Below are 26,346 nucleotides of genomic sequence, written 5' to 3'. Positions count from 1 at the left end.
TGTTTTTTTGAGCAGAAATAATTTTTTAAATTTAAATTTAATTAAAGAATATTGAGGATTTTTAAAATTTTATTTTAGTGCCAGTTATTGCTGTCAATCTCTTACTGTGGCTAATTTATAGATTGATCTTCATTATAGGTAAATAATGGATAGGTATAGGAAAAACCATTTATGTAAGGCTTACTGCTACCCATAACTTCAGATACCCACTGGAAGCCTTGCAATATATCTGTTGTGGATAAGAAGGGATGAATCTATCATAGCTCTCAGATAATCATGGTTTAAGTCTTTCTGAGGGAGACTGTACACTATAAATGCAGAAGCCTGCTATTTGTACGTTATCTATGAATAAACAAACAAAGCACATTTCCCAGGAGAACTCACAGGACAGTGTCCATTGCTCTGGTAAATGTGCCAGAGTCCATCATCTAGCTTTCGACTTTGCAGACCTAGAAATCAGATTATTTACAGTCACCAAACACAGTAGCATGTGCCCTTACCTCCACCCCCTATCCCCTTGCCCTTCATTCCCTTAACTCTGGCCTCATGGACTATGTACTATTTCTCCCTTATATTGAGCAGTCATCTGCCTCAGAACCTTTGTGCTGGCTGCTTTCCAGGTGCCCATGGGTCTTATTCTCACAGCCTTTGTGCCTTCACTTAAATGTCCCTACATGAGCCCAGCCTTCCCTGGCCATCTGTATCTTCTTATTACATCATATAGGATTGCCCAACATACCAAATAGACTGAAGATTCATAAACAAATATCAGATTCATGATGATAATATTGTAGCGTAAGTATGTCTGATACAATGTCTAGAACATCCAGGCATACTCGAAAACACCCATCCCTTATTTATCTAAACTTCAAATTTAGCTTGGTTCTTGAGATTTTATCTGGCCACTTTCCCACACTCTGTGAGCCCAGAGATGATGTTAGCCTGGACTACAAAGATAACAGTGAGGATGAGAAGAGGCAGAAGGAATGAGATACAAAAATCAGGAAGCCATGGTAGTTAGATGAATAGAAGGTGGAAGGAGACTTAGTTTGTGTAACTAGATAAAAGTCTGACACACTGAAATCTCCCCATAAAAGTAAGAGTTCATTAGACACCATGTGTATTAATCAATGGCAGTTAGGAGTACCTAGAAGTATTAAGATTGAGGAGCCATTAAACAATTCAAATGGCTGAATGGAAGTTTATGAATTAGGGGTATGGGATTGTGTGAAACTGGGAAGCTGTGTACAACAACGGAAGCAATCAATACAGTAAGGAGACAACAGATGAAATGTAAGAACACATCAGCAGACTATTCATCTGACTAGAGGTTATTGGTTAATAACCAGAACATGCCAGGAACTCTAAAATCTAGACAGCAGAAAAGACACGGAATCTGATTAAAACCATATGCAAATGGTCTGAATTTCTCAAAAGACAACATACAAACGGTGAACAAATATATAAAAAAAACTCAGCATCACTAATCATCAAGGAAATGCACATTCAAACATAGTGAGAACATCTCACTTTAATTTGAATTATCAAAAAGACAAGAAATAAACGGAGATAATGAAGAGAAAGGGGATCTCTTGCTCACTGTTGATACAAATATGTTAATACAGTTTTTTTGTGGGAAATAGTGTGGAACTCCTTGGGAAACATGAAATGGAACTAAATACAATCAGACTACCCCACTACAAGATATTCTCAAATGTAATGAAATTCTTATACCAAAACGATGTCTATTTCTGTATCTATTACAATACTATTCATAACAGCCAAGCTATAGAAACAAATAAATGTCTATTGACAAATAACTGGACAAAGAAAATGCAGCACATGCATACACAATGGATTTCCGATATAAAGATAAATGGAGTCTTGTCATTGATAGATACATGAGTAGAACCGGAGGGCCTTATATTAAGTGAAATAAGCCTGCCATGAAAAGAAAAAACTGTGTGTTCTTGTTCAGATGTTGGCACTCAAAAAGAAAAGTCAAATTAATTTAAGTGGAAGATAGAGTAGTAGTCACAAGAAACTAAGAAGGTGTGATGGTTAATGTCAACTTCAAAGGATCTAGGATCACTAGAAGACAAACTGCTTGGTGTACCTATTGGGGAACTTCAGGTAGGTCAATGAAGGTGAAAAGACCCAGCCTAAGTATGGGCAGCATCATTCCCTAGGCTGGGGTCCTGGAATGATCAAAAAGGTGAAAATAAGCAAAACACCAGCATTCATCTCTCTGCTTCCTGACTGAGCAGTAATGTGCCAGTGGCCTCAGTCTTCTGGTATCATGCTGGGAACTGAACCCTTAAAGCATGGGCCAAAATAAACCCTGAGACGCTCATGTTATACAGAAAAACAAGTAATACTGAAGGATAGAAGAATTGAGAGTAGGGGTGGATTTGTGTTCTGTCCTACAGAAGGAACAACTACAGTTAACAATGATTTATTATTAATTGTATAAATAATGAGAAAACAGAAGTTCAAAGCTTCCCAAGACAAAGAAATGGTTAAGAGCATATAAAAACCCTTTGAATCACACTTGATCATCACATATATATATATATATATATATATATATATATATATATATATATATATATACACATACTGAATTATCACACTGCATCCCAGAAATATGTGCAAATGTTATATGCCAATTAAAATCTTTATCCACAGAGGAAGGAGGGAAGAAAAGAAGGAAGGAAGTAGGAAGGGAGAGAAGGAGGAAGGAAGGGAGGGAGGAAGAGAGGGCGAGGGAGGGAGGGAGGGAGGGAGGGGGAGGAAGATACAAAGCTGACACAGATCAAGGCTGTGAAGCACACCTGGTACTGACATAATTCACTTTTGAAGCACAGGAACAGGTGATCACACAGGGAGTATGACAAGAAGAGATGAGTGGGAGATCACCTTAGGAATTGCGATACTTCCCTTGTCTATTTCCTGCCTTGATTTCCCTTTTTCTTCATACCACAGACACATACATATGTATATAACAAAGTTTACTTATAAAGCTATAATTGAAAATTCAGCTCACTTGATACTTCTTTCATCAATCTCAAATCTTCATTTAGGAGAATTACTTTCCTTAGGTATGATACTACTTAGGACTTCTCCTCCAGATCAGAGGTGGAGAAGGTGAAGGCACCAGTTGTGTATAGATGTAGAACTACTTAGTCTGTTCTATAGGTGGATGGAAAAGGTCCCTTAGGTATTCTATATTTTACGTGTGTGTGGGGGGTGTACATTTTAATGTAAATGTGCCCAGTTGCACATGTGCATATGGGTGTGTGTACTCATGTGTGTACACGCCTATTAGAGACCAGAGGACCATCCAGATGTCCTTGTTCAGGAGCCATTCACCTTGTTTTTTGAGACAGCTTCTTTCACTGGCCTGAAACTCATTATGTAGTCTAGGCTGGCTGGCCTGCAGGCCTCAGGACTCTGTCTTTGTCTCCTTAAACTGAAATTACATGGTTGTGCCATCATGGGTGGCTTTAAAAAAAAAAAAAAACAAAACAGTGACTTCTGGGGATCGAACTCGGGTCCTTTAGCTTGAAAGGCAAGCCCTTTACTGACTGAGCCATCTCTCATATTTTTCCAAAGGCAAAGACAGAATTCTTATTGGGTAGAGGCCATCGAGGGGCCTCTTGACTCACTGTTTCTGCCTGTGCTTCAGATCCCCTGTGCACTTACTTTATTTGTTGCCAAAGCATTTGAGAACAGAATAACCGCTATTCTATGTTGAGAGTAAATCAACGGCTAACAAAAGTAGACAAAGCATGCTGGACTATGATATAACAAAAATACTATGAACAACAACAACAAAAGGCTGCCAAATAAGAAAAAAATGGGACACAGCTATTTTAGGAAAAGGTCACAAGAGGTCACACAAGTACCTTCACTACTTAGCTTTAATCCAAAACTCTCCCTCCAAAGAAAATACCTGGTTAGGAGGCATGTCCTCCAGTCATCGGGACGGTTTCTTGCTCTTTCCACATATAGGAGTGAAGTTCTACATGTGTCACTCCGAAGAGTTTGAGGTGGTACCCTACTGAGCGCTGAGAGTTATTCAAAGCGCAAAAGACAAATTTCTACACGAGGTTCATAGGAGATTTTTCTCTCAACAAGTATAAGCTAATATTAAGATTAATAATTTTCCCCCTTAAGTTAGTAGAGAATCGACTTAATGAGGTTTCCGTGTTTAGCTTTGGTCCTGTGAATATCCTCCATTCCAGCTAGATGGTTTGCATGAAGCTTGAAACTGGTTTAAAAAGTATTCTCTTCGATGGCATCCTGTCATCTGCTTCACCTGTGCTTTTCACACTGGTTTTCTGTTTTTTTAAGGATTCTTTATAATAACTAACTTAGAACTTACACTTAAGGTCACGTTAAGAGAAGAAACTAACCACGTGATATGGAAGTTTCTATCATAGAGGATCCAGTTTTAAGCAACCAATGAAAGCAAATTTGAAGTGTGCCGACCATGGTATAAATGTTCATACGTTTCTCTTCTCTACCCTGGCAGCTGAACTGAAGCTACCATAGTCAAGTTGAAATTTATTGTCACTGTAAAAACACACAAATGTATCCTAGCCCATAATGAGAATATGATGTAAATCGATCCAAGACTTGGAAATGCCTGAACCCAAGATTTTTCAGTTTGCATTATTACTGACTCTTCCAGATTATTCTTGAGCTCTGTCCCACTTGCCACCATATTCCAGGTCATCGTTAAGGCTGCCATAGAGTGAGTGGAGGACAGCCGTGAAGACACGAGGTATCCTTTATTACATTTAGTTTTAACTGTAAACTGTTGACAACCTCTCCAAGTCCAGAACTGAAACCCTAGCCTCTCCCTCAGATTTGCTCGATTTTATTTTTAGATGTAATCACTTCCCTCCGGTAAATGGTTAGTGACCACACACACAGGTCTGCACATGAGAAAACTAAAAAGGGAACCTTGCCCCGTGAATCAGACACACAAGACAAGACACAAGGAGAGTAGCCTGCCAGGCCAGGTCTAGTGTGTCACATTCTCCAACTGTCCCTGTGGTGGTACTGTGCTGACATTTTCAATTAATGTAAATGATATTTGAGGTGAAGCAATTGCCATGACATGCTCCAAATACACTTCTCGCTCTACAGGCACCCTTTACCGGGTGGCATAAGAAAACTCAGTGCTTTCTTTATTTATTTCCTTTAGTGCTGCATGTTTTGTGAATCTTATTACAATTCAGGTTTTTAGAAAAATCTTTCAAGAAACTAATTCAGTAAAATATTTGGGGCTAGAATACATTTGGGTAGTTATATATACAGTATAACTTGATCAAAGAACTGTGATATTCAATGTAGAAAAGTAAAATATTTAGAGGAATTCTAAAATATGGAAGTTTGGTTATGTAAAAATGACTGAGTTCTGGGGATATTCAATAGACAGTTTTGTTATGGTTAATGACTCTTTCTGTACTTGTATAGCAAAGTATATTTTAGTATTTTTTAACAAAGTAGAGACCATAAGTGCTCTTCTTACAATAAAAGCTTATTAAAGCGAGAGATTAAAATAAAATGACAGACAATAACTGGCTAAGGAGTAGATCAGAAAGAAAATAAAATGGCATTTAATTATCCCCAAAGTGAGTATTTCCCCAAGTGCATTCCCCAGTCATCCTGCATTAGATTCAACTGGTTGACTTGTCAAAGATGTAAAGAACTGAATTTTCCATGGCTTCAACAGCAAAACAGGAATCTCTGCTAAGCAGTCAGGAATCAGTACCTGCTGGGATTCTTGCTCTTACTAAAACCAGAGTCATTTGTGCAGCGCCTTCACACCTTGGTTCTACTCAAAACCGTTTTCCACATACTAGCATGGCCAAAAATACTGCACCACTCAGCTAAAGATTTAGCCTTCATTCTAGGTAAAGGAAGCCCACCCACCCATGTGAAATTGCAAAACAGAGCACCTTCTCTTGCTAAAGAAACATAAATTTAAGAGAGCAGGTTATCAGAATATAATATAATGCTCTCCCTAAGTAATTTTTTACTTAAACATGGCTTTAGTTGTTAGCTGTCACTGTTTATTTATTTCTCACTGCAGAAAAGGTGCTTTTCCCTAAGACTATGTGACAAGCTCAGGCTATCATACATACGTTAATAGAATATTTGAATTTTCATGTGGACTGTTTTAGAAAATGGGCTTCCTCTGAAATCAGTGACAAATAGTCAAAATGGACAAAGATTGTTTATATGTGACAATTTTTATTCTGTGTGTATATAAACTCAAAAACCTCTATGAGAGAAAAGTTGTGCCTAGTCATCAAAATTATTAAGAACTATTTCAAGAGAACATACACAGAAAGAGTCAGTCTTCAGATCTCAAGATACATCACCATTACATGATTGTTTTCAGAATACATCCCATCTGATCGTTCCTTAGCAACTGATCTTACATATTCACTTCAACTTTGCAACATGAAGTACATGTAGGTTAATAATCTATACAGGCACAATTAATTTAAAAAGTCAGTTATGAGAATAAATGTTTCAAATTGCTGGAAAGACCTTTGGGAATATTTAAGAGAAAATTAATAAATGTAACAGTTGAGAATAAATATTATCTATTTATTGGATACTGTAAAGATGTGTTCACCCTTTGTTTCTCTTATCTGAGATACCACGGAGCTGACATATAATTAAACTCTATTTCTTTTTACATTTTGGAATCTGTTTTTCACTTTTTCTTAATTAAGGGTAGACATGTCCTTGTTAATCCTAATTAGTGGTGAATTTTTAGACATAACTTGAACAAATAATTCTTAGAGGCTAAAATGTGAGATAATATCATATTTATGCACAGAGACATACATGCGTATAGTCACATTTACAAGTTCCAATTATAGAAAAAGTTAGAGAACAAGCGTATGAAACATTTGGAAATTCATCCTAGGCACTATGTGAAGGTCGGTGGTAGAAAACAATGATTTCTCTTTTCTATATCAGTACATCTAATCTGCAGCCTCTCCAACCTTAACAAAATTTGCTTTGATGGATTTTTTAAAATGGTTTAAGGACTATAGATAACACTTCCCAATCAGGTAGAGAGGTGACCCACATACCTGGTTTGTCTCTGACAGTCACACAAGTGGAAACAGGAAACAGGACCATTGCCACCCAAGTCCACAGTTTCCAAGAGCCAGTGTGCTTCATTGTGCCTTGAAACCATGGGAACCAAGGGCCACAGATCTGTAATGGCAGAAGCATTAAAGTTGAGAGTTTGTACTCTGCTCCATCACAGCCACAGAACCAGCAAAGAGAAAGCAATCAATTTCTACATACCATATGATTATTTATTAGGGTATATGATGCTCTAACATATAACTGAGTGTTTTTAACACATATTTTAAATTTTATGAGTACTCAGGAAATATTCCTAGATTCCTTCTCCGTTAATTATTCAATTAATTACTCATGATGACGGAGTCTTATCACTTAAATTTTCCCCTTTTTTCAATAGTTTTTAAAGCCATACCACTCAAATGATTTTTTTAATTTTAAAAATGGTGGTGAAATAGATTGTCCTATGAAATTCATATCCTGACCATTTCTAGGTGTGCACATAAGTGTAATCAAGTGCATTGCCATTGATTTGCAGTCCCCACCTTCATTCAGCTCAGTAATTCTTGTCAGTTTGCAGAACTAGGTGTCTGTGACTACTAAGCAAACGTTCCCATCTCATTGTCTGCAAATCCCCCATTATCATTCTACTTTCCCTGTTATAGATTTACTATCGTAGGTATCTTCATATGCAGAATCACTCCGCTTTTGTCTTCTGGTAACTTTGTTTTACTCAATGTAACGTCTTTGGCGGAGTGTGTATACCCAAAGGTGCCTACAGTCGTGTGTTCATAGGTACACCTATACATGTGTACATGTGGAAGATGGAGGTCAGACCCAGGTGTCACACTCCTCAAGAGCCACCCGCCTTGTATTTTGAGACAAGGTCTCTCATTCATCACCTCACTTTCACTGGTTAGAGTAGGCTGGCTGGACAGCAAGCTCTCTTCCCCAGAATTGAGTTTACACGCATACACCACCACACCCAGTTGGTTTTTTGTTTTGTTTTGTTTTGTTTTGTTTTATGTGAATTCTGGGCATTGATCTCTGGTTTTCATGTTGATGCATTTAACTGACTAAGCTTTTTCCTGGCCAGCAGTGCAAGGTCCTAAAAGCTCATTCATGTTGAGACGTGTGTCAGAATTTTCTCTTGTTTGGGGGCTAGATTATACTTCACTGTTTGTGAATGCCCATTTTGTTCATCATCCATCCATGGACATTCGTTTGTTCCCATGTTGTAGCTGTTGTGAACACTTGCTATAAGCACACATGTATAGCCATCAATCTGTGTCACTACTTACAATTCTCTTGGGTGTATGCTCAAAGAGGAAAATGTGTGAATCATATGGTTCTCCTATTTTTAATTTCCCGAGGACCCACCATGCTGTTTTTCCATAACACCCATACTACTCACATTTCTACTAGTAAAGTGTACTGATTTCTCCATATCCTGTGTTATATTTGTTGTTTTCTTTCTTTTTGGTCAATACCATACTAATGAGTATTAGAGGGTAGATCATTGTGGGTTTGATCTGTATTTTCCTGAGAATTAGTGATATTAAACATATTTTATGTACCTAATGGTCATTTGTATGTCTTCAGACACTTTCTCTGTTTTTTTTAATAGTTAGCTGTTATCTTTTCATATATTCTAAATTTTGACCCTTTATCAGTTTATAATTAACAAACGCTCTCTCTTATTTCATGGGGTTCCATTTCAGTCTACTGACTGTATCCTTTCATACACAGACTTTTTTTTTTTTTTTTTTTGGTTTTTTCGAGACAGGACACAGACTTTTAAACATAGTTTATTATATTTTTTCATTTATTGCTATCTGTTTGGTATAAAATACCATGATTCAGAATTCTTAAAGACAATTTTATCATTCATGATTCTGTTTGAGAATATTATATTTATATATTATGGCTTAATTGACATCATCATATTTTACATAATCTATTTTGTTACTGGACAGAGTTCTACTCCTATAATTACAACTACACATATACAACCTTCATTCTCTTTAAAAGGAAACTGATAATGCAATGCCTATTATAAATTTTATAATATTCTGTTGGCATCATCAGTGCCTTTAAGAATTTATGTTCCTCCTCTACAGGTATTACAATGAAAGATTCAGCAGATAAAATCCATAAAATCAGATCTACCAGGCAATCTGATGCCCTGTTCTTGCTTCCATGGGCATCAGGCACATGTGTGCTGCATAGACATAAATGCAGGCAAAATATCCATACACATACAAAATAATGTAAAATAAAATAAAATTTTCTAGATACCTATAACAGAAAATTTAACATTGTTTAAATTAATTTTACTGTAGTGAATTAGCTAAAATGGAAATAATTTGAAAGAAAAAAGTCCTGGAGTCCTCAATTTTATTTGACAATTACACTTTTTATTATAAATAGCTATTCAAGAGTTATAAATCACTTATTTGCCATTACCTACCACTTAATAAAGAGCCAGTCCTGAAATTCATCACACAAATGTCTAACTTCTGCCAATAGACTCTCTTTAGAGAACAACAAGCCCACCATCTTTGATAGTCTATGTATACATGCCAAATACTCAGTTCAGCATTTTAAAATTAATTCAAGATTTTAGATATTTCTGGATGAATAGCTAGAGGCAGCAGTTACAATGTTGAAATTGTATGTGTGGTTCTAAATATCGAACATCTGGTCTTATGTCTTATTTATTTTGAATTCCAGATACAGACATAGTCCTGATCCTCACATGACCTTGCAAATGGATCACAGTTATTATTTCATGTCTGTTAGTAACTGTTAAATAAATGAATTCTAGTTCAAATAAATTCTTTATCAAATATTGATCCATTGTCAGGGAGATCCGTGATTGTTTTTTAACTGAGGTAATTTTTCTCAATTGATCAATTAGCACTGAAACATAATAGTTATGTTCTATGTGAGTTCTGCTACTTGTATGTAAGTTCTGGAACATTTTAAAGTCTTGTTTCATTCACCTGCAAGCTAGGAGCACTGACATTGAACTATGTATTCTAAAGATGTCTGCTGTTATAGCTGCTAAAGAATAATTAGTCTAATTTGCAGTTACACTTATCTCTTCCGCTCAGGTTGATTTGATATCTGAAAAGTAGAAGTGCTAAATGGTTTTAGAAATTCATTTTCATCAAGACTTTGGTTCCTGTTACGGCAACAAAGAACCGGGGAGCTATAAAGTCACAAACTTGATATGAATTCGGTCTTGACATTCCCCCAACAATTTCCTTGAGACACTCAGAACATGACAGAACTTAGCATTAACCTTATTTATCCACAGTGTCTGAAGTAGAAGATTGTATGATTAGTTGATCAAATGTTTGAGTACTTGAACCTTCTACCACTATTTCTAAGTGAGATCGGCAGAAACTTATACAAGAATCCATTCACTCCCCATCCTAACCCAATCCCTTCCGAATTTCCAACAGCCAAGCCTTCATCCTTCTGTAAACACTCATTGGGTTCCCCAACTTCACATTACCTAGAATCCCTTCTAATCTCCCTACAAATCCATTGCTTCCTAGTTGACTTTTTTTATCTATCTGTCAGTCTGCCTGCCTGCCGACCTATCTTCTATCTATCTGCCTTTCATCTCTCTCTCTCTCTCTCTCTCTCTCTCTCTCTCTATATATATATATATATATATATATATATATATATATATATATATATATACCTATATATACATACATCTACCTATCTCTCTTCTATCCAGTTGGATACCTCATTTCCTTATTTCACTAGCATGTATTTGCTAGATTTTTTTTTTAAGTTATGTTGGAGGTATTTGCTGGGTTGACCTCAGTAAAACTGCCATGGGAAAAACGTCACCATATCTTTCTGAATCTTTCCTATCCTTCTTCCCTATCACTGTCCCCAGAAATAGACTGAGCTCAGGCTGCTGGTTGCTGCCCTGAGTTTACCACGGTTTCCCTCCTTGGGTTTCTTCATCCGTGGCTTTAACCAACCCCCCTATCAGAATGCAGCAGTTTTCTATCTGTCCCCTCAGGTCTCGGTAAGATGATTATCAAGAAAGTTTGATAAATTAATTCGAGCCAATGTTATCACTGCTTAGTGCTTTGCCCTTCACAGTTGAAGTTAAGCTTTAAGACAGACGCCCAATGCCTCCCCAGTTCAGTGATTAACATAGAGCCACAGGACAATGTATGCAGAGGCTGAAGTTTCTCAAAACCCTAGAATTGCTTTCTGGAGAAACTGTCCAAAGCTAGTGTCTACAGTACATTTTTAATAAAAGTATAGAAAACATTGGTTCTATGTGCTCTCATTTTCTAAAATAGGACATAGTTTGTGTGTAGTATTTATTTTAATATTCATAGCTCAGAAATAAACTATACCTGCCTCTAATATTTACAGGGTGAAGAATAAGAAGGCTATGTAACATATACCTAAATATTTGAAAAAAAATTCAAAGAGACTGGGAATATCGATTTTAAAAACACATATTTTTCTCCTTTTATCCAAGCAAATATCTTGAGCTGGCAAGATGGTTCAGTCAGGAAGGCGCTGGCTGTCAAGCCTCAGGAACTGAGTTTTCTTCCAGGACCCACATTGTTGAAGGAGGAAGATTAGACCCTCTTGCCTAGGTCCTAAGTCTTGTAATGAAGGTAGATATCAGGTCCCCATTCCACAGACATGAATGCTCATAGAATGATCTATCCAGAAGCCTTGGGTTCAAGTCCAGGTTTGCTTGATCAAAAAAGCTTTTGTTATTACAATGTGTCATTTACTAGAAGGGTGCAGGGCATGACTTTCAGATCCTTATATCTTAAATCACTTCCTCATAAATATTCATTTACCCCCTATCAAGAGCCCAGTCAGAACCTTTATAGTTCCTATCCAATACCACACAACGTGAAGTCATACTTGTGTGTGTGCTCAGCACTGACAGGCCTACACAGACACCAGTAGACCTTCTAAAACAAACCCTCTGAAATCCTTCAGATAGCCCTGCCTGAAACCTATTTCTCAATGCTATGACAGCAACAATGTAGTGGATGTCTGAATGCCTGGTCCTGATCACTACTTGCAACCTACTATTCTCAGCTTTTGCAGACCAGATTAGTTTTGGATAGTATCTCTTAAAATATTCTTAGTCCACTTCTCAAAATCTTGAAAGCTATTATAAAATCTAATGGATTTCTAAGGAAGACAGGTTTTGAAGAATCCCTTGCTATGTCTTATAACATAAAGTCTATAGTTGTACATAGAAAACATAAACAGCAAAGGAAGGATCAATTGAAAACTTTACTCCTTCGTTTCATTGATAGGATGAGAGCCCTACTATGTGTTATTAATTTGGGGGATTAATGGTGGGGATATAGCAGTGAGTCAAATAAAATTTCCTGGTGTCAGGGCTAAGAGTTAAGAGCACTTGCTGCTCTTGGAGAGAACCCAGGTTTGGTCCCCAGCACCCACATCAAGCAGATCATAGCTGGCTGTAAATCCAGTTCCAGGGAATCTGATACCATCTGGTCTCTATGGGCACCTGCTTGCATGTTATATAGGTAAATTTACGTAATGTACATATACATAATAACAATAAATAAGTAAATAAGTGCCTGATGTCACTGTGGTCCAGGAGAACAAAATAAACACACACTTCGTTTTTAAGAAAAAACAAAAGGACAGAAAATCTGAAAAGACAGAACAATGGACCAGTGGATGGAATGATGGTGGTTTTACTAGATGAAAATGTTCAGAAGCTTGTCACCAAAAGTCAGAGTCAATCAAAATAAATACGAATGTTTTTACTGTTATGCCATTTTACATTTTATGTGATCATGGTGCATCTTTGAAGTTATGTATTACATGAGGGATGGGTCAACAGAGCTGTCACCAAAATAAAAACAAAGCAAAACAAATAAACAAACAAAAATTATGAAAAGAACACACATTTAAAGAGAAAGGAGATAGTGGGAAAGGATGCTGATTCATTTTTTTGTAGGCTATTACATTAAAAGTAACACATCTCAACTTTCAAACAAGTAAGTTGGAAAGATGAGGAAATGAATTAGAAGACAAAGTTCCAAATCCCAGAAGTCCTTAAAATGTGTGTATCTAATTTGTTCTTTAAGAAATCATTCTTGTTAGAGATTTCATTTGTTCCAATAAAGGATTTGTTGTTGGAAAGAGAAAGAACATGTTTGACCCGTCATATGTCTGCAAGAAGCCACATTTCCAGGGCATTCTTTACAGAGGGAATGCTAAATGATAGGGTAGATGATTGATTTTTGAAATCAAACTTTCTTGACTCTTCTCCAGTATGTCCATACATCACTCCAGCGGGAAAACCTCGTTGTGCTGATATGAAGTGAGGCATTGTGTAAACAGGCAAAAGAGCAGGTGCAGCACATCTGGTCTTTTGTCAGTTTTGAGAATCTAACTTTCATGGAGAGAGAAAAAAGCCAGCAGACAAGACATCATACAGAGCTAAAATCCTAAGGAATAATCAGATACAATTGTTTTGGGTATAGATGTGTAGTTCTTTTATAATTTCGTCGCTTATTGTTTATTTTACTCATGAAATTGAAATAAGTGCACAGAAATCTCCCACAACTTGAGCAAGGTTTCTACCCTCCTAAAAACTGCACAGAAATCTCTTCACCTTTATGTTTTAGTTACAAATACCGCCAGAGTAGGAACACATTAAGTTCCAAAACCATCTTCAATCTCTTCTTCACGCCCTAGGCACTTCAGACCTGGAGAGAAGCCTGTCAAATCCTTGCAAAACGTGTCTTTTGAAACCATGCACACTCTCTCCACGAAAACTGTTCATTCACTTTGGTGCCATTTCTAGTCCTGAAAGTTACAACAGATTCCACTAAACCCTTTTCTAGTTCTTACAACAGCTACGGCTAGACCCTTTTCCTCCACTCTTGTTTCCCTAGTTTCTATTTCCCAACTGCTGGAAATTAATCCCTTCTCCCTCTCTCTCCTGACAAGGCTTTGCCAGGTATTCCGGGACAGCTTCAAACTAGTGACCATCCACACCAGTGGAGTACCAGATTACAGCAAAGTGTGGGAAGTCCTGGCTAAGAATTCTATTTCTGAAACCGGCCCGATCACGTTAGGGCTCTCCTTTCCATCTCCAGTGGCATTTCATTGTGTACTGCGAAGCAAGGGACTTGAGACTCTGGTACGGTGGAGGAGTCTCATCTCCCTTACTCTACTGCTTTCCAAACTGCTCCATCAAACTATAAGCAATACCCCAAATACACACTTTTGCCCATGTTTTTGGGGTGTGTGCTGGGGATCTAAATAAGGGCTTTGTACGTAGTAAGTATACTACCTCTGAACTGTAACTGCAGGCCTTGATGGTGCTTTTAATAAACATACATTATTTATGTATTTACTTATTTGCTTATTCCTTTTTTGGAAGTATCTTTCCATTCCAGTCCTCTCACCATCTGGGTACTCTTATTCCACCTTTCCTTTGCAGTTTGAAAGCCATCTTCTGTGTGCAGTCTGTGAGCCCCATCCTAGGCAAGGTTCGCCATCCCCTGCCTTTTGAACTCACTGAGCTCCCCTCCTCTCCATCAACAGTCTGGACTACCCAGTAATGACTCACTTGCATTGTATCCACTCTACGTATCCTCTTAAAGAAAAGTAAATGGCTGCGTTTTATTCATTCATCTCTTGTAAACCTAGCATTGGTAGGTAGCTATGCAACCAGCTTGAAAAAGGAACACAGTCTACGGCAAATTTTTCGATGAAAGCAAAACAGATATTGAGAACTATAAGCTAATAGAATGACACGTGGACTAATTAATATTTGTAGAAGGATACATGGGAAATAAGCAATTGTAGGGAAGTATGGAAAAAATTACTAAAAAAAGGCTTGGTGAATGTAATTTAGTGAGATTCAAAAATAATAACAATTTCGAAGTTGGTCTGTGGTGCCCACAGAAAGCACATTCCTTGACTGCTAACATTTGTACCACTGACCAATTCGTTTAAATGCTTCAAAGTTCCATAGGATTTCTCCTTTTGTTTCAAAGACCACTTCCCTGAAGACGTCCACCCTCAGATTCTATTTGAACATGCCAAAGCAGCTTTCTCCCTTCCTGACAGTGAGTTTGCCTCATTGACATGCCTCTCTCAATGACAGCTGTCTGCAATAACTCTGCAGATACCCTCCATCTCAACAACTGCGGCTGACCCACACTGTTTTCTGATTACAAGCTCTGGTTCTGTTTTCTGTAGACACATCCCTGCCTCTGACAGAGTGTCATATTGATAGATTTGTATACTATCTCAACTCATCCACCTTTTCTGGTTTCTCTTTTGTCTGAATGGCTCTGTTGGCTTGCTGATATGAAATTCTTAAAATTGCATGGTTGCCTTTGATTTCTTACACATGGGAGGGGAGTTTCCAATTCACAGTCTCCATAGGCATAAGACAGGCCTGCTGGTCTACAATCACCATCTTCCTGTGAACTTCAGCATGCAACTTCCTCACCTGCTTGTCTTGCTATTGGTCTACACAACAGCAGCATCCAGTCAGTGCCCCCTGCTTCTCAGCCTCCCCTCTCCAGTCTTCTTGGCAGGTGTGATCAGCTCTCCTCATCCCAGGCTTCACCTTACCTTGTACTCAGCCCTTGACACCTGAAGCCTTCCTATAGGCCATTCCTTCTGTCTCCTTTGCTAAGCCTGTCTAAGCAGAGGCCTCTTTGAGATACAAGTTCTCAGCAAAGCCTGCCTGGAGTAATTGAACTCAGCCCATTCATTCCATTTCCCACCTGGAAGTATCCCTTCAAGGCTAGGTGTTAGTGTATCTATTGTCCCACTTCTTTTCACCCCTGCTTGCTTTACATTCTTCATTTGGATTTCCACCTACGACGTTATGAGTCTCATTCCTATAGTTCCTGTCCATGTCTTCTGTCTCTAGAATCACATGCTTAGAACCCACTGCCCATTTCTGCTGTCTCAGAAAAAAAAAAAAAAAAAAAAAAAAAAAAAAAAACTCAGATTTCAGCAAAAGAGACCAAACTGCAGGACCAGAAAAATAGATGGAAAGTTTCCATTTTTGAAGAGTACCGTGGACTCCCATCTGTTGGGGAAGGATTTGGGGATAACAATGATTCAGATACAAACACAGTTGCACAGGGCTTTCTTCCCTTCCGTTTGGCACTTCTCTTACCTGTCCATATGGAGCCGCTCTCCCTGCTCTACTATCACGAATTTCTTTTTTCAGGACACGGGCAGCAATCATTCTGGTCAAAACCACATGAAAGCACCTGGCAGTCACTTCCAACATTTTCTCCTGGAGGGAGAATGAGTTTTCTAACCCTGGCGGCTACCTCCTCTTTTGTGCCCTGAACAATTATCCCTCTCAGCGATCTTGTCCGTTTGTCTCAGGACTGGGAAATTACAGTTTGCGCCATGAAAACACCGTAGATGTCCCAGCTGCTCCTCTGCAGGCGCCCGGTGAAGAGCTCTCTACTTGGAAAGGGCCCTGCAGCTTTGCTCGCCTTGTCGGGAGAACCTGAAGGCCACCCTTATCATCAAGCCAGACTTCTTTCCCTTCTCTCAGAGAACAACCGTAGGCCTTGGTTTGTGAGGGAGTGTTGCTTTCACTAGCTCGCTTTCTTGGGGGTGAGGAGCGGGCAGATGTAAATTCCTCTAAAGCGCCTCTACCACCCTCACATCTTTCTGCTCCTCAGCCCTCCTCTCCAAGGAGAGGTTGGAAGTTAAGTAGTCTCTGAATTGGTGATGGGGTGGGAGGAGGCAGCACAATTTATTTCTGTTACCCTTCCATTTCCCAGCCTCGAGCTAGGTCTCACATCACCCACTGTCGCAGTTCCTGGATGGTTCTATTAAAAGTACACATTTTCAGCAGCCGGGTCCGATCCTTTCTACTGCCGAGTCCACTGTCCCCCGAGACCCACTACCATGCGTTCACCCCTCTGCCTCCCACGCCGTGGAGTCCCTGTGGGTAACCTGCGCACCCACTCCACCGGCTCCAGAGCCCTCCAAGACCTTGCTGGGGTAAGGTTAAGCTTCATCGCGCCCGCCTGCTTCAAAGGAGCTGGCTTGCGCGGTGGCGCGCTTGGTTCCGGGCCAACAAACTTCTCCCCGGCCGGTGCGCGCCGCCTCCCTCCTCCGGGCCGGCCGCGGTGGCTGCGGCGCCGGCCGGATTCCCGCAGAGCTGAGGGCCGCCGCGGGCAGAGGCGGGGCGGCGTCCCCTTGCGCCGGGACCCTGACGTCCCCGCCGCGGCTGCCGTGGCAGCGAGGACGGCGGGGACGGCGGCTGCGCTCCGGCCGGACGCGCTGCGCACTCTGCGGGCTGAAGGAGGCACAGGGCCGGCCACTGGGGAACCAGTCCCCGATCCGCGCGCCCCCGCCAGCCCAAGCCGGGCTCGGGGACCCCCGCGGGGGTCGAAGTAGGTAACTCCGTGCGGGGAGGACTCCGGGCGTCTGAGCTTGCGCGTCCTGGCTTTCGCCTCTCCCCGGCACAGCATCCCAGCCCCAGCCCACAGCCCCGCAGAATTCGTAGCTTGCTCCGTGCGTTTACCCCTGTGGAACCTTCTTCGGGGTCCGTCCCACCGGCATCAGCATCGCTCACACTTCTGCTTCCCAAACCCACCCCGAAAACCCACCGAGAACCTAAGTGGAACGCGCGAGCCCGCGTGACCTGGACGCGCAAACACGGGCCACATTATAGGTAGCGTATCAAAGTGGCCTGGTCTGGCTAAAATGCACTCGGTCCCCCTCGGCTCTGCGTGGGAATGCGCAACCGCAGGTGGGCAGATGTACCCCCGAAATACACGTGCACACGTGCAGGACCGTTTTTGACATTTTCTTAAAAAGCAGATGCAGGCAAATGACCAGAAACACAGCAGATGACAGAGACCGGGCTTGTGTGGGCGACATCAAGCAAAACGGCCGGTGGTAGAGCCGCACAGCTTACCTTGGGTTGCTGTCGGAGCCCCTGGGAGGCGCGGTGGAGTCCGGACAGGGCTGCCGCACCACCGCGGAGTGGCCCGCGCCAGCTCCCAGCGAGTGGAAGCGGGACGCATCTCTGCCCTTATTCGTCCCTCCAGTGTGACCCTCCCACTCTGTGAGCACGGAGGACTCCGCAAGACAGTCCTCAGCCAACTCGTGCCCAGATTTTCCTTGATCACACAGAGCCGGGGATTCTGTCTTTCAGGTTTCTGTTTTAATAGCAATCTCACAGAGGCAGTGACAGTTGGAGGCAGACCCTTTCTCACCTCTGACTATGAAGAAGTGTCCTCAAAGTACAATGTGTGGCACACATTCACAGGTAGATAATTGGCTTTTTAACAGTTGAGCTAAAAATAAAGAAGGGTATCATGTATATTTTATTTTTCATTTCCATGTCTGGAGTTTATTTAAAGTTAATCGAGTCAGCTTGAGTTCTAATCATCATCCTGCATGCAGGTTTGTGTCTGCATAAAGGTGTGTTGTGACTGTTAAATATATTGTCCTTCAATGGAGTGATGTTGCAAATACTAGTCTTTTAATTCTTTGAGATCTCTTTCAGCATGTGGAGGGAGTACGTATAGCAGCAAATATACAGTCAGTATATGTGTATTTTCCGATCTGTATCCATTCATAGTAGATACATACAAACATTTACATACGTAAAGTGTGTGTGGTTTTTTAAAGTCTAGAATTTGGAAGATTAAGCCAAGGAATAGAGAATATGCAATGTTTTTTTTTTTCTTTTTAGTTGTGTGTTGCCACAGTTGGAGATAAAAGATGTATCGTTGATCCATAGTGATGGAAATCAGGAAAGTGTTACCTCAGAGCCATAGACATTAAGCTTCACACACTGAGGTTCACAAACCAAGGAATACATAAAAATCAAGGTAGCAAAGATTAAAAATGCTCAGAAAAAAAAAAGTTTTAAGATAGCTCATTTTCACCTTATCGGAGGGAGACCATTACAGCATCAACTGGTGAGTGTTAAACCTACCTGTCATCCCAAAGAAAACACTTGGAGTTTGAGAGTTCTCAGAGTGCCAGGAACCAGTTTCCCCATCGGGATTTCAAGCCATCTGATGCGTTTGCTCCTCATGTGATTTCCGTCACCAATTTTTGGTTGACTGTGGAAAGAGGCCAAAGGCAGCTATCACATGAGTGGAGCGGCTCTGGTGCCCATTTAAAGACATGATTCATATGCCTTTCCTGGGCGCCTGGTGAACCTTTCCATTTGCTCAAGGATCCTTATTTCACTGGTTTTCTCATTTGTCAACTACACTTCATATTCTTTTTCTGCTCAAGCTTTACAGACTACTAAATTCAGGTATTTGCATCCTACTGATACTCTTTAAGAGAAAACTTTTAAGCTATATGGCTATATGGCAAGAAGTCCGTGATTTTTGACTCCATTGTCTCAATAATTTCATAACCTTTAAAGTGTTTATGAAATAGCTAAATACAGTTTTGTTTCTGTTACAATTCTCCTTTTGTTACATATAACATTGAACCAACAAAAGTTTGAACACCTTCAGAAACCAATAAAGAACTTTAAAATTGTCCCAGCTGTGTTCCTAGACACACCTGTGAGAGTTCTCTCTCTCTCTCTCTCTCTCTCTCTCTCTCTCTCTCTCTCTCTCTCCTTCTTTCTCTCGTTTTACTTCAGGAAATGGTTCAAATCTAGACTGTTTTTATGTCCATAACTTTTGAGATTTTATCAAATTCTTTTTGTTGAATTTTAAAGTGACTTCAGGTAGAAAGACCATTAAACCAAACACCTTCTATTTATCTAAGTCAAATACACCTATACATGGTCCCCTTGATTCTGGAGCCACTGCTGGGGGGAAAGTATCCCAAAATAACTGAGGAATTTTAAATGGCTAAAGTCCCACAGCAACTCAACATCTAGCTCGATCTCTCTCTCTCTCTCCCTCCCTCTCCCCGCTTTAAATTTTTGTTTAAAATTTAAAAGCAAAACTACTTTCGACATGTATACCTCACAGCTCACTATCTGTGATACAGGAGAGACAGTTCCTTTTGAAGCATTTTAAAGAATTCATATCTGTATTATGCTCCACTTACATGAGCTGAACACTTTACGGTGGACATTGCAACCTATCTTGATAATCTGGGTATATGAAATTTATCCAATGTGTTTCTTTTAAGCCCCCCTTCTGAATTCCTTCAGTTTCTCCCATTCCCTGCATCTATACACCCAGCAATGCCACATCTCTTCCTTTTTGTTATTTCTTTACTTTTCTCCTTCATAGTTTCCAATTCTTCTAAGAAGAAAGAATTCCAGCATTGCCCCCAGCTAATTTCTTAGTTACCAAAACATGAAAGTATTCATTCTTTATTGACTTTTCGGGGCACAGCCATTCATGACTCCCTGCATGTCTCATGGAAATACTTCAATGCGTCCACAGTGGATGAACAGAACTTACTGTTAACTGTAATTGCCGAATCTGACTGGCCCTTGCTGCAAAGCACCTCCCATTAGACTCTGTTCTAGGCCAGTACCACAGTATGCTGTTTTTATTCACATTAGTTCTAAATTCTCACAGATTATCCAAAGCAGGCTAGGCACCTAGTCATTCTAAAGCCTGGTTTTGCCACTGTTTCTGAAAACTTTTTGTCCCAGAGAAATTAATATCCTGTGGTTCGCCTTTCCATGTGCTTCCTTTCCAGGAGGATACCATATAGCTCATGATGTGTACTCGGTTTACAAGTGACTGGAGGAGGGGATCACAGCTGCATCTTTCTCTTCGTTTCTTCGTCCCTTGTCCCAGGATCAGTGACATTGAAAGGAAATATGATAAAAGACAAATGACTGGCTTAGTCATGGGGACAGTTTAGTGACACCAGTTAAGTTCTCAACAGCAATTTAAGAGAGACAGAGTGACAAGCCCGGGCAGAAAAAATAGCCACAAGGGGAAAAAAAAAAAAAAAAACCACTGAGACAAATTACTCTGAAATATAAATATTCAATAAACTCATGATCTCATGATGAAATATTTAACTTAATTAGCATTAGAAGAAATATACATTCATTTAAGTTGTTTTTCTTTTGCCTATTTTGTCAGGATTAAATATCAGTGATTGTACGTGATGTTGGCAGAAGCAAAGATCATTCTCAACAACTCTAGAAGTATAAAGTAGTTCAGGCTTGCTAAAGGGCAACTTAGCCACGTGCATTTAAATGAAAAAAAAAGCAGGGTGGGGTGGGTGTCGATTGCATTGTGGATTCCTATAAAACAGTTACTCTGGCTATTTTGGGGGTGAGGATTATAGGGATTTTCTTTCTTTTGCTTATCTGTAACATATAAAGTTTCTCAGTACACATGCAACCCTACTATAATAAAAATGTAATAAGCACAACCATGTGCGTTGTTCTGTGTGTTGGTAAAGCTGTCGTCTCAAGGGAGTCAAGAAATTGGCTTTGTCAGTACTTTTTTAAAAAAAAAATCAAATAAGAGTATTTCAGATATAAATTAATATCTAACTTGATTCCTTTAAACTGGGCCTAATGAATTCACTACGAAGCAGGTATTGATCAAGCCGTCAAATCATTTAGCATATATTTCAAAAGGTTTTTAAATCCAGAGGTAGGTTTAATGTAGCCCTACTTCTTGGTGTTTGACATTTGTTCAGAACACACACTCACATGTTTAATTTAACAGTAAGAGAATATGCAAAGCATCCTAAGCAAAGGAGTTATGAGACGAAGACACATTAGAGAAGACTGTGTTCTCTTGTGAACCATCAAGATCTTAAATTTTTAGTAGATGAAATACAGCCATTTGTTTGTTGATCTAAGTAATTACACTTCCAAATTATTGCATAATCTTCATTCTGGGAAGGGCATTGCACTTCATAATTTGTGAAGTTATAAGCTTATTATTTCATTTATACATGTTTGCCAAAAGCATCAACAGAGAGCAAGGGCGCGTGTCTCTCGTGATGAGAACATGAAGTTTCTCATTCCCCACTGATTTAAATCCTTTCCCCTGGAATTCAAGGGACAAACTCTATCACCCCAGTCGACTCTGATCTGTTCCCTTGATGTACATTTTCATCACGATCAGATTCGGTGACTCGTAACCACTGCAGAGCATGTCTATTGCTCACTCCTGCTGCTGCCTGGAGCTGGGAAAGAGCCATTGAAATTCTGCCAGTCAGTCAAGGATTATTTAGGTGTCGTGGTTAGCAGGACTCCCTTCCTGCTGTCCTCCATGTACACACACCCTCCCCTCCCTCTGTACAGCACTGTGTACAGCGCATGCTGCTTCAGTCACAATCTGTGTTCCTGATATATTTTTTGCCCTTTTGGGGGGCCCTCCACTCAGCTCCCAAATAAATCACACATGGAGTTTGATTCTTAATTATGAATGCCCAGCCTTAGCTTGGCTTGTTTCTTGTCTGCTTTCCCTAAATTATCCTGTCTACCTTTTGCCTCTGGGCTTTTCCTGTTCACTTACTTCTGTAAATCTTACTCTTACTCAGTGGCTTGTTGGTTGTGTAGCTGGGTGGCTGGCCCCTGGAGTCCTCCTCCTTCCCTGGCTGCTAGCTCTATCCTCTTCTTCCAGGTTTCTCCTTCTATTTATTCTCTCTGCCTGCCAGCCCTGCCTATCCTTTTTCCTGCCTTGCTATTGGCCGTTCAGATCTTTATTAGACCATCAGGTGTTTTAGACAGGCACAGTAACACAGTTCTACAGAGTTAAACAAATGTAATATAAACAAAAGTAAACACACCTTAAAATATTATTCCTCAACATGCTCTTCTGCCTGGCTTCTCCCACATTTCTGTACCTGTCTGTCTGGTTGAGGTCAAATAACCAAGGACACACAATTTTAATGACAAGTATGGATTGAGTATATGAAAAGATGATAGGTTCATTTTTTTTTTCCTTCTAGCTGAGGAAATTATATTACTCCACTGATAAAAAATCACTGGACAAAGAATTCTTACCTAAAACAAGTCCTCCAGAGTACTGGGATTGTGAGGACAGCAATACATCAAGACAACACTGTCACTAGTTCAAAATGTCATTGTGTATACTCTTCACTTTTTCCTAATACAAAATTAATTTCCAGTATGAAAATGAGAATATACCATTTAATTTCTTACTACTCTTAAAGGATAAAATAATCTCTATTTGAACTTTGTCATGATTCCTGAACATTCTTAAGCAACTCATCCCACCAACAAAATAATTTCAATAATAATTCAATGTTGGCCCATCGTCAGCAATTAGTCTGTTTATATATTATTCTAGGTTTATGTCCACAAAGTTGTGCTTATTCTCACTGAAAGTCCATTAGAGGGGCACTGGTTTTTCATTCAGAACTTATTTAGCTTGATCAAGAAAAATCATAAAATCAAAATTGTGTTTCTAGAGAGCTCATCAAGTACTGTACATGATGCTAAGTGCTTTAAATACTTTGCCCTTTAGAACGGAAGGGGCCCCATTGTCCTGCTTCTAGGGTGCAGACCTTGGGCTGTGAACGAATCAGAGGCAGAGGGAGGATTTTCGAGCACGCCTGTCTCATTCCACAGCCCCGTGTCGTCTTAACTAGGATGTAGGACCTTGTCTTCAGCAGCTTCCATCAGACCTTGTTGGAATGCCTTTTTGCTTCTCAGTGCTACAACTGTCAGGGCCCGGACTAACGGGCACTCAAGAGAAGCAGAGACCCACAAGCCCTGACACACGTACACCCGATTCCTCCCTAAATATTACAAAAAAAGAAAACACATGAAGTAAATAATGCAGTCTGCCTAAAATGCACTGACTTTATTTCACAGGTAGCTCAGGCTATGTAGCACGTAGGTAATGATGACCTTGGATTTCTGGTGATAATGTCGCCATTTTAGAGCCAGAATTACCGTCAGGCACCACCAAAATCTGTTTGCTGTGGTGCTAGGCACTGGAGCCAGGGCTCCATACATGCTAGGTGAGAAGGCTGCAAATGGAGCTCCACCCTGAGCCAGCAAGTCATCTCAAGGAGTGGAAAACTGTGAATGGTGTTAATGGGAGCTAAAGTTATTTTATTTATTCGGATGCTCTGCTGCAATATGCTTTAGCAACTTCCAATAAAGAATGAGAATTATAAGACAGCAAACGGGGGAAAGAGCCTCTCCCAGCTGAGTACTCAGCTAAGGCATGAAGACAAAGTAGGAAAATTTGACTAGACTCTGCTTTCCGTCACTGATGACGGAAATCTTTCTAATATTCAAGAACATTCTTGCTGTCAAATAATGTTACCACAAGCCCTCTTTTTACCTATCTGAAATATAAACTTTTATGTTTATAGAGCCCCTTTCAAGTAATCATGAGAGGTCATGCAACAAATGAAAAATAATGAGATTTTATAAATCTATACATGAGTATAATGATGAGATTTTATAAGTCTATACATATTACTTCAAGTGTTTGCCAAAAACCACATTTTTTTTTCTTTTTCTACATAGATCTGTTTTATCCACACACCCCACCTCCATCTTTGTTGTTGCTGCTGTGGTTGTTTGAGACAAGGGTCATCTCACTATGTACCTGGAACTCATAGAAACCCACCTACCAGTGCTGGAATTAAAGGCAGGCATCACTACACCAGGCCTTGATCTGTTTTATTCTAAATTAAAGCCTCATCATAGGTTTTAGTACTTCAGATAGCCACAGTGGAATTTCCTAAGCCCACTCCTTTTCAAAGGCTTTATTTCACTAACTGCCTGGCAGATCCCCTCATTGCCATTGTACCTCAAGCATGGTTGTTGTTAAACTGCTGTACTGTCGTCACTCCAGCCCTGGAGATGTGGATGACTTCAGGAGCCTGCTCCCAGCCAAAGCAGAAAATTACAGTCTGAATGTGTGTGACCCTCCCACTTCATGCCAAAATTCTAACCCTTACAGAGGTGGTACAAGAAGTCAGGACCTGTGAGCAATTATCACATCATGATAGTGGAGTCCTCGTGAACATTAGTACTCTTATAAAAAAAAAAAAAAAAAGCTTGAAGAGACCCTTGGCCCTTCCATCATCTGAGTACCCATCAAGAAAACAGCTATCTCGAAGAAAGCAGAACTTTTACATCGATCTACTTTTGCCTTAATCTTGGGCATCTCAACCTCCAGAATCGTGAGAAGTACATTTCTGCTCTTTGTCCAGTGTGTTCATCAACTCTGCTGCTGTAATGCATTCCCAAGAAAATGAACTTAACGAGAGAAAGATTTATTTTTACTCACGGTTTTCGAGTTTTCAGTCCCTGGACAGTTTGCTGTGTTGGTTTTAGGTGATGAAACAGTACTTTATGGCTGGAAAGCGGTATGCCCTGTTGAAAACATCCCTCTAATCATGACTTATGATCTCTTTACCTCTGGAATTTTCTACCACCTCCTGGTAGTACAGTGACTGGTGAAGGTCTGGTGAGAGTTGGATGAAAGAAAGATTGTTCTTTCGGGATAAAGGGCCCCTGTCTTCTAACAAGGTAACCTGGCCCAAGAGATCACAGAGATTCAAGGCATAGTAGAAGACTATGAAGCTGACATTTAAACTTAGGAACATAAGAAAAAGAGCCAAAGAAAAAAATCACAAGAAACACATGTAGATGCAGAGAAACACATGTTTCTCCACACAAAAATCCCATAAGAACACAAAAACGGGAAACAGTAATACATACACAAAAGACCTGTAAGGTATTTTCTAAAATGCCCTGACACAACATTATGAGACAAAGAACTTCCAAAAATTCAATTGAATCTGTGTTGGCCATCTACTGCTGAGCATGGATCCTGGCCTTAAGAGTGGTTTCACTACCCATTGAGACTCCATAGAGAAAACTAATTTTTCTTTTGTGAGAAATTATCAATTGGAAATAGCTTCTAAATTAGGGATGGAGACGTGTGTCCACTTCCCTATCTAGGAGACCTCCTTTCCTTGGAGTCTTCTATCCCCATTGACTCTTATGGTCTTTCTATCTCCTCTTCTGCAAAGTTCCCAGAGACCTGAGGGAAGGGATTTGATGGAGAGAACCCATTTAGGACTGGGTGTTTTAAGGTCTCTACTCTCTGCACATTGTTCAGCTGTAGGTCTCTATATTTGTTTCCATCTGCTGCAGGAGAAAGTTTCTCTGATGGTTGCTGAGAAAAACACTGATATATGAGTGTTGCAGAACACTGTTAGGAGTCAATTTATTGCTACCTGCCTTTAGCAGAACAGTAATGCTAG

At 40.0% G+C, this 26,346-nt stretch overlaps 1 protein-coding gene across 1 annotated transcript in view; it reads right to left on the bottom strand.

The window, feature by feature from the left end:
• The window catches only part of Col19a1 (collagen type XIX alpha 1 chain), a 300,361-nt gene extending 283,965 nt beyond the window's left edge, over window positions 1-16,396 (bottom strand). Inside the window, exons 1-2 of the mRNA XM_059281419.1 lie at window positions 16,325-16,396; window positions 7,125-7,251 (exon numbers count right to left, since the gene is read on the bottom strand). Coding sequence (XP_059137402.1) covers window positions 7,125-7,251; window positions 16,325-16,396 — 199 coding nt within the window. The remainder of the gene's footprint in view (window positions 1-7,124; window positions 7,252-16,324) is intronic.
• Between the last annotated feature and the right edge of the window lie 9,950 nt (window positions 16,397-26,346).

Source organism: Peromyscus eremicus, chromosome 16_21 (genome assembly GCF_949786415.1).
Source record: "Peromyscus eremicus chromosome 16_21, PerEre_H2_v1, whole genome shotgun sequence".
Lineage (NCBI taxonomy): Eukaryota > Metazoa > Chordata > Mammalia > Rodentia > Cricetidae > Peromyscus > Peromyscus eremicus.
Note: the sequence above shows the minus strand (reverse complement) of the source record. Positions and strands in the feature narration are given on the sequence as shown.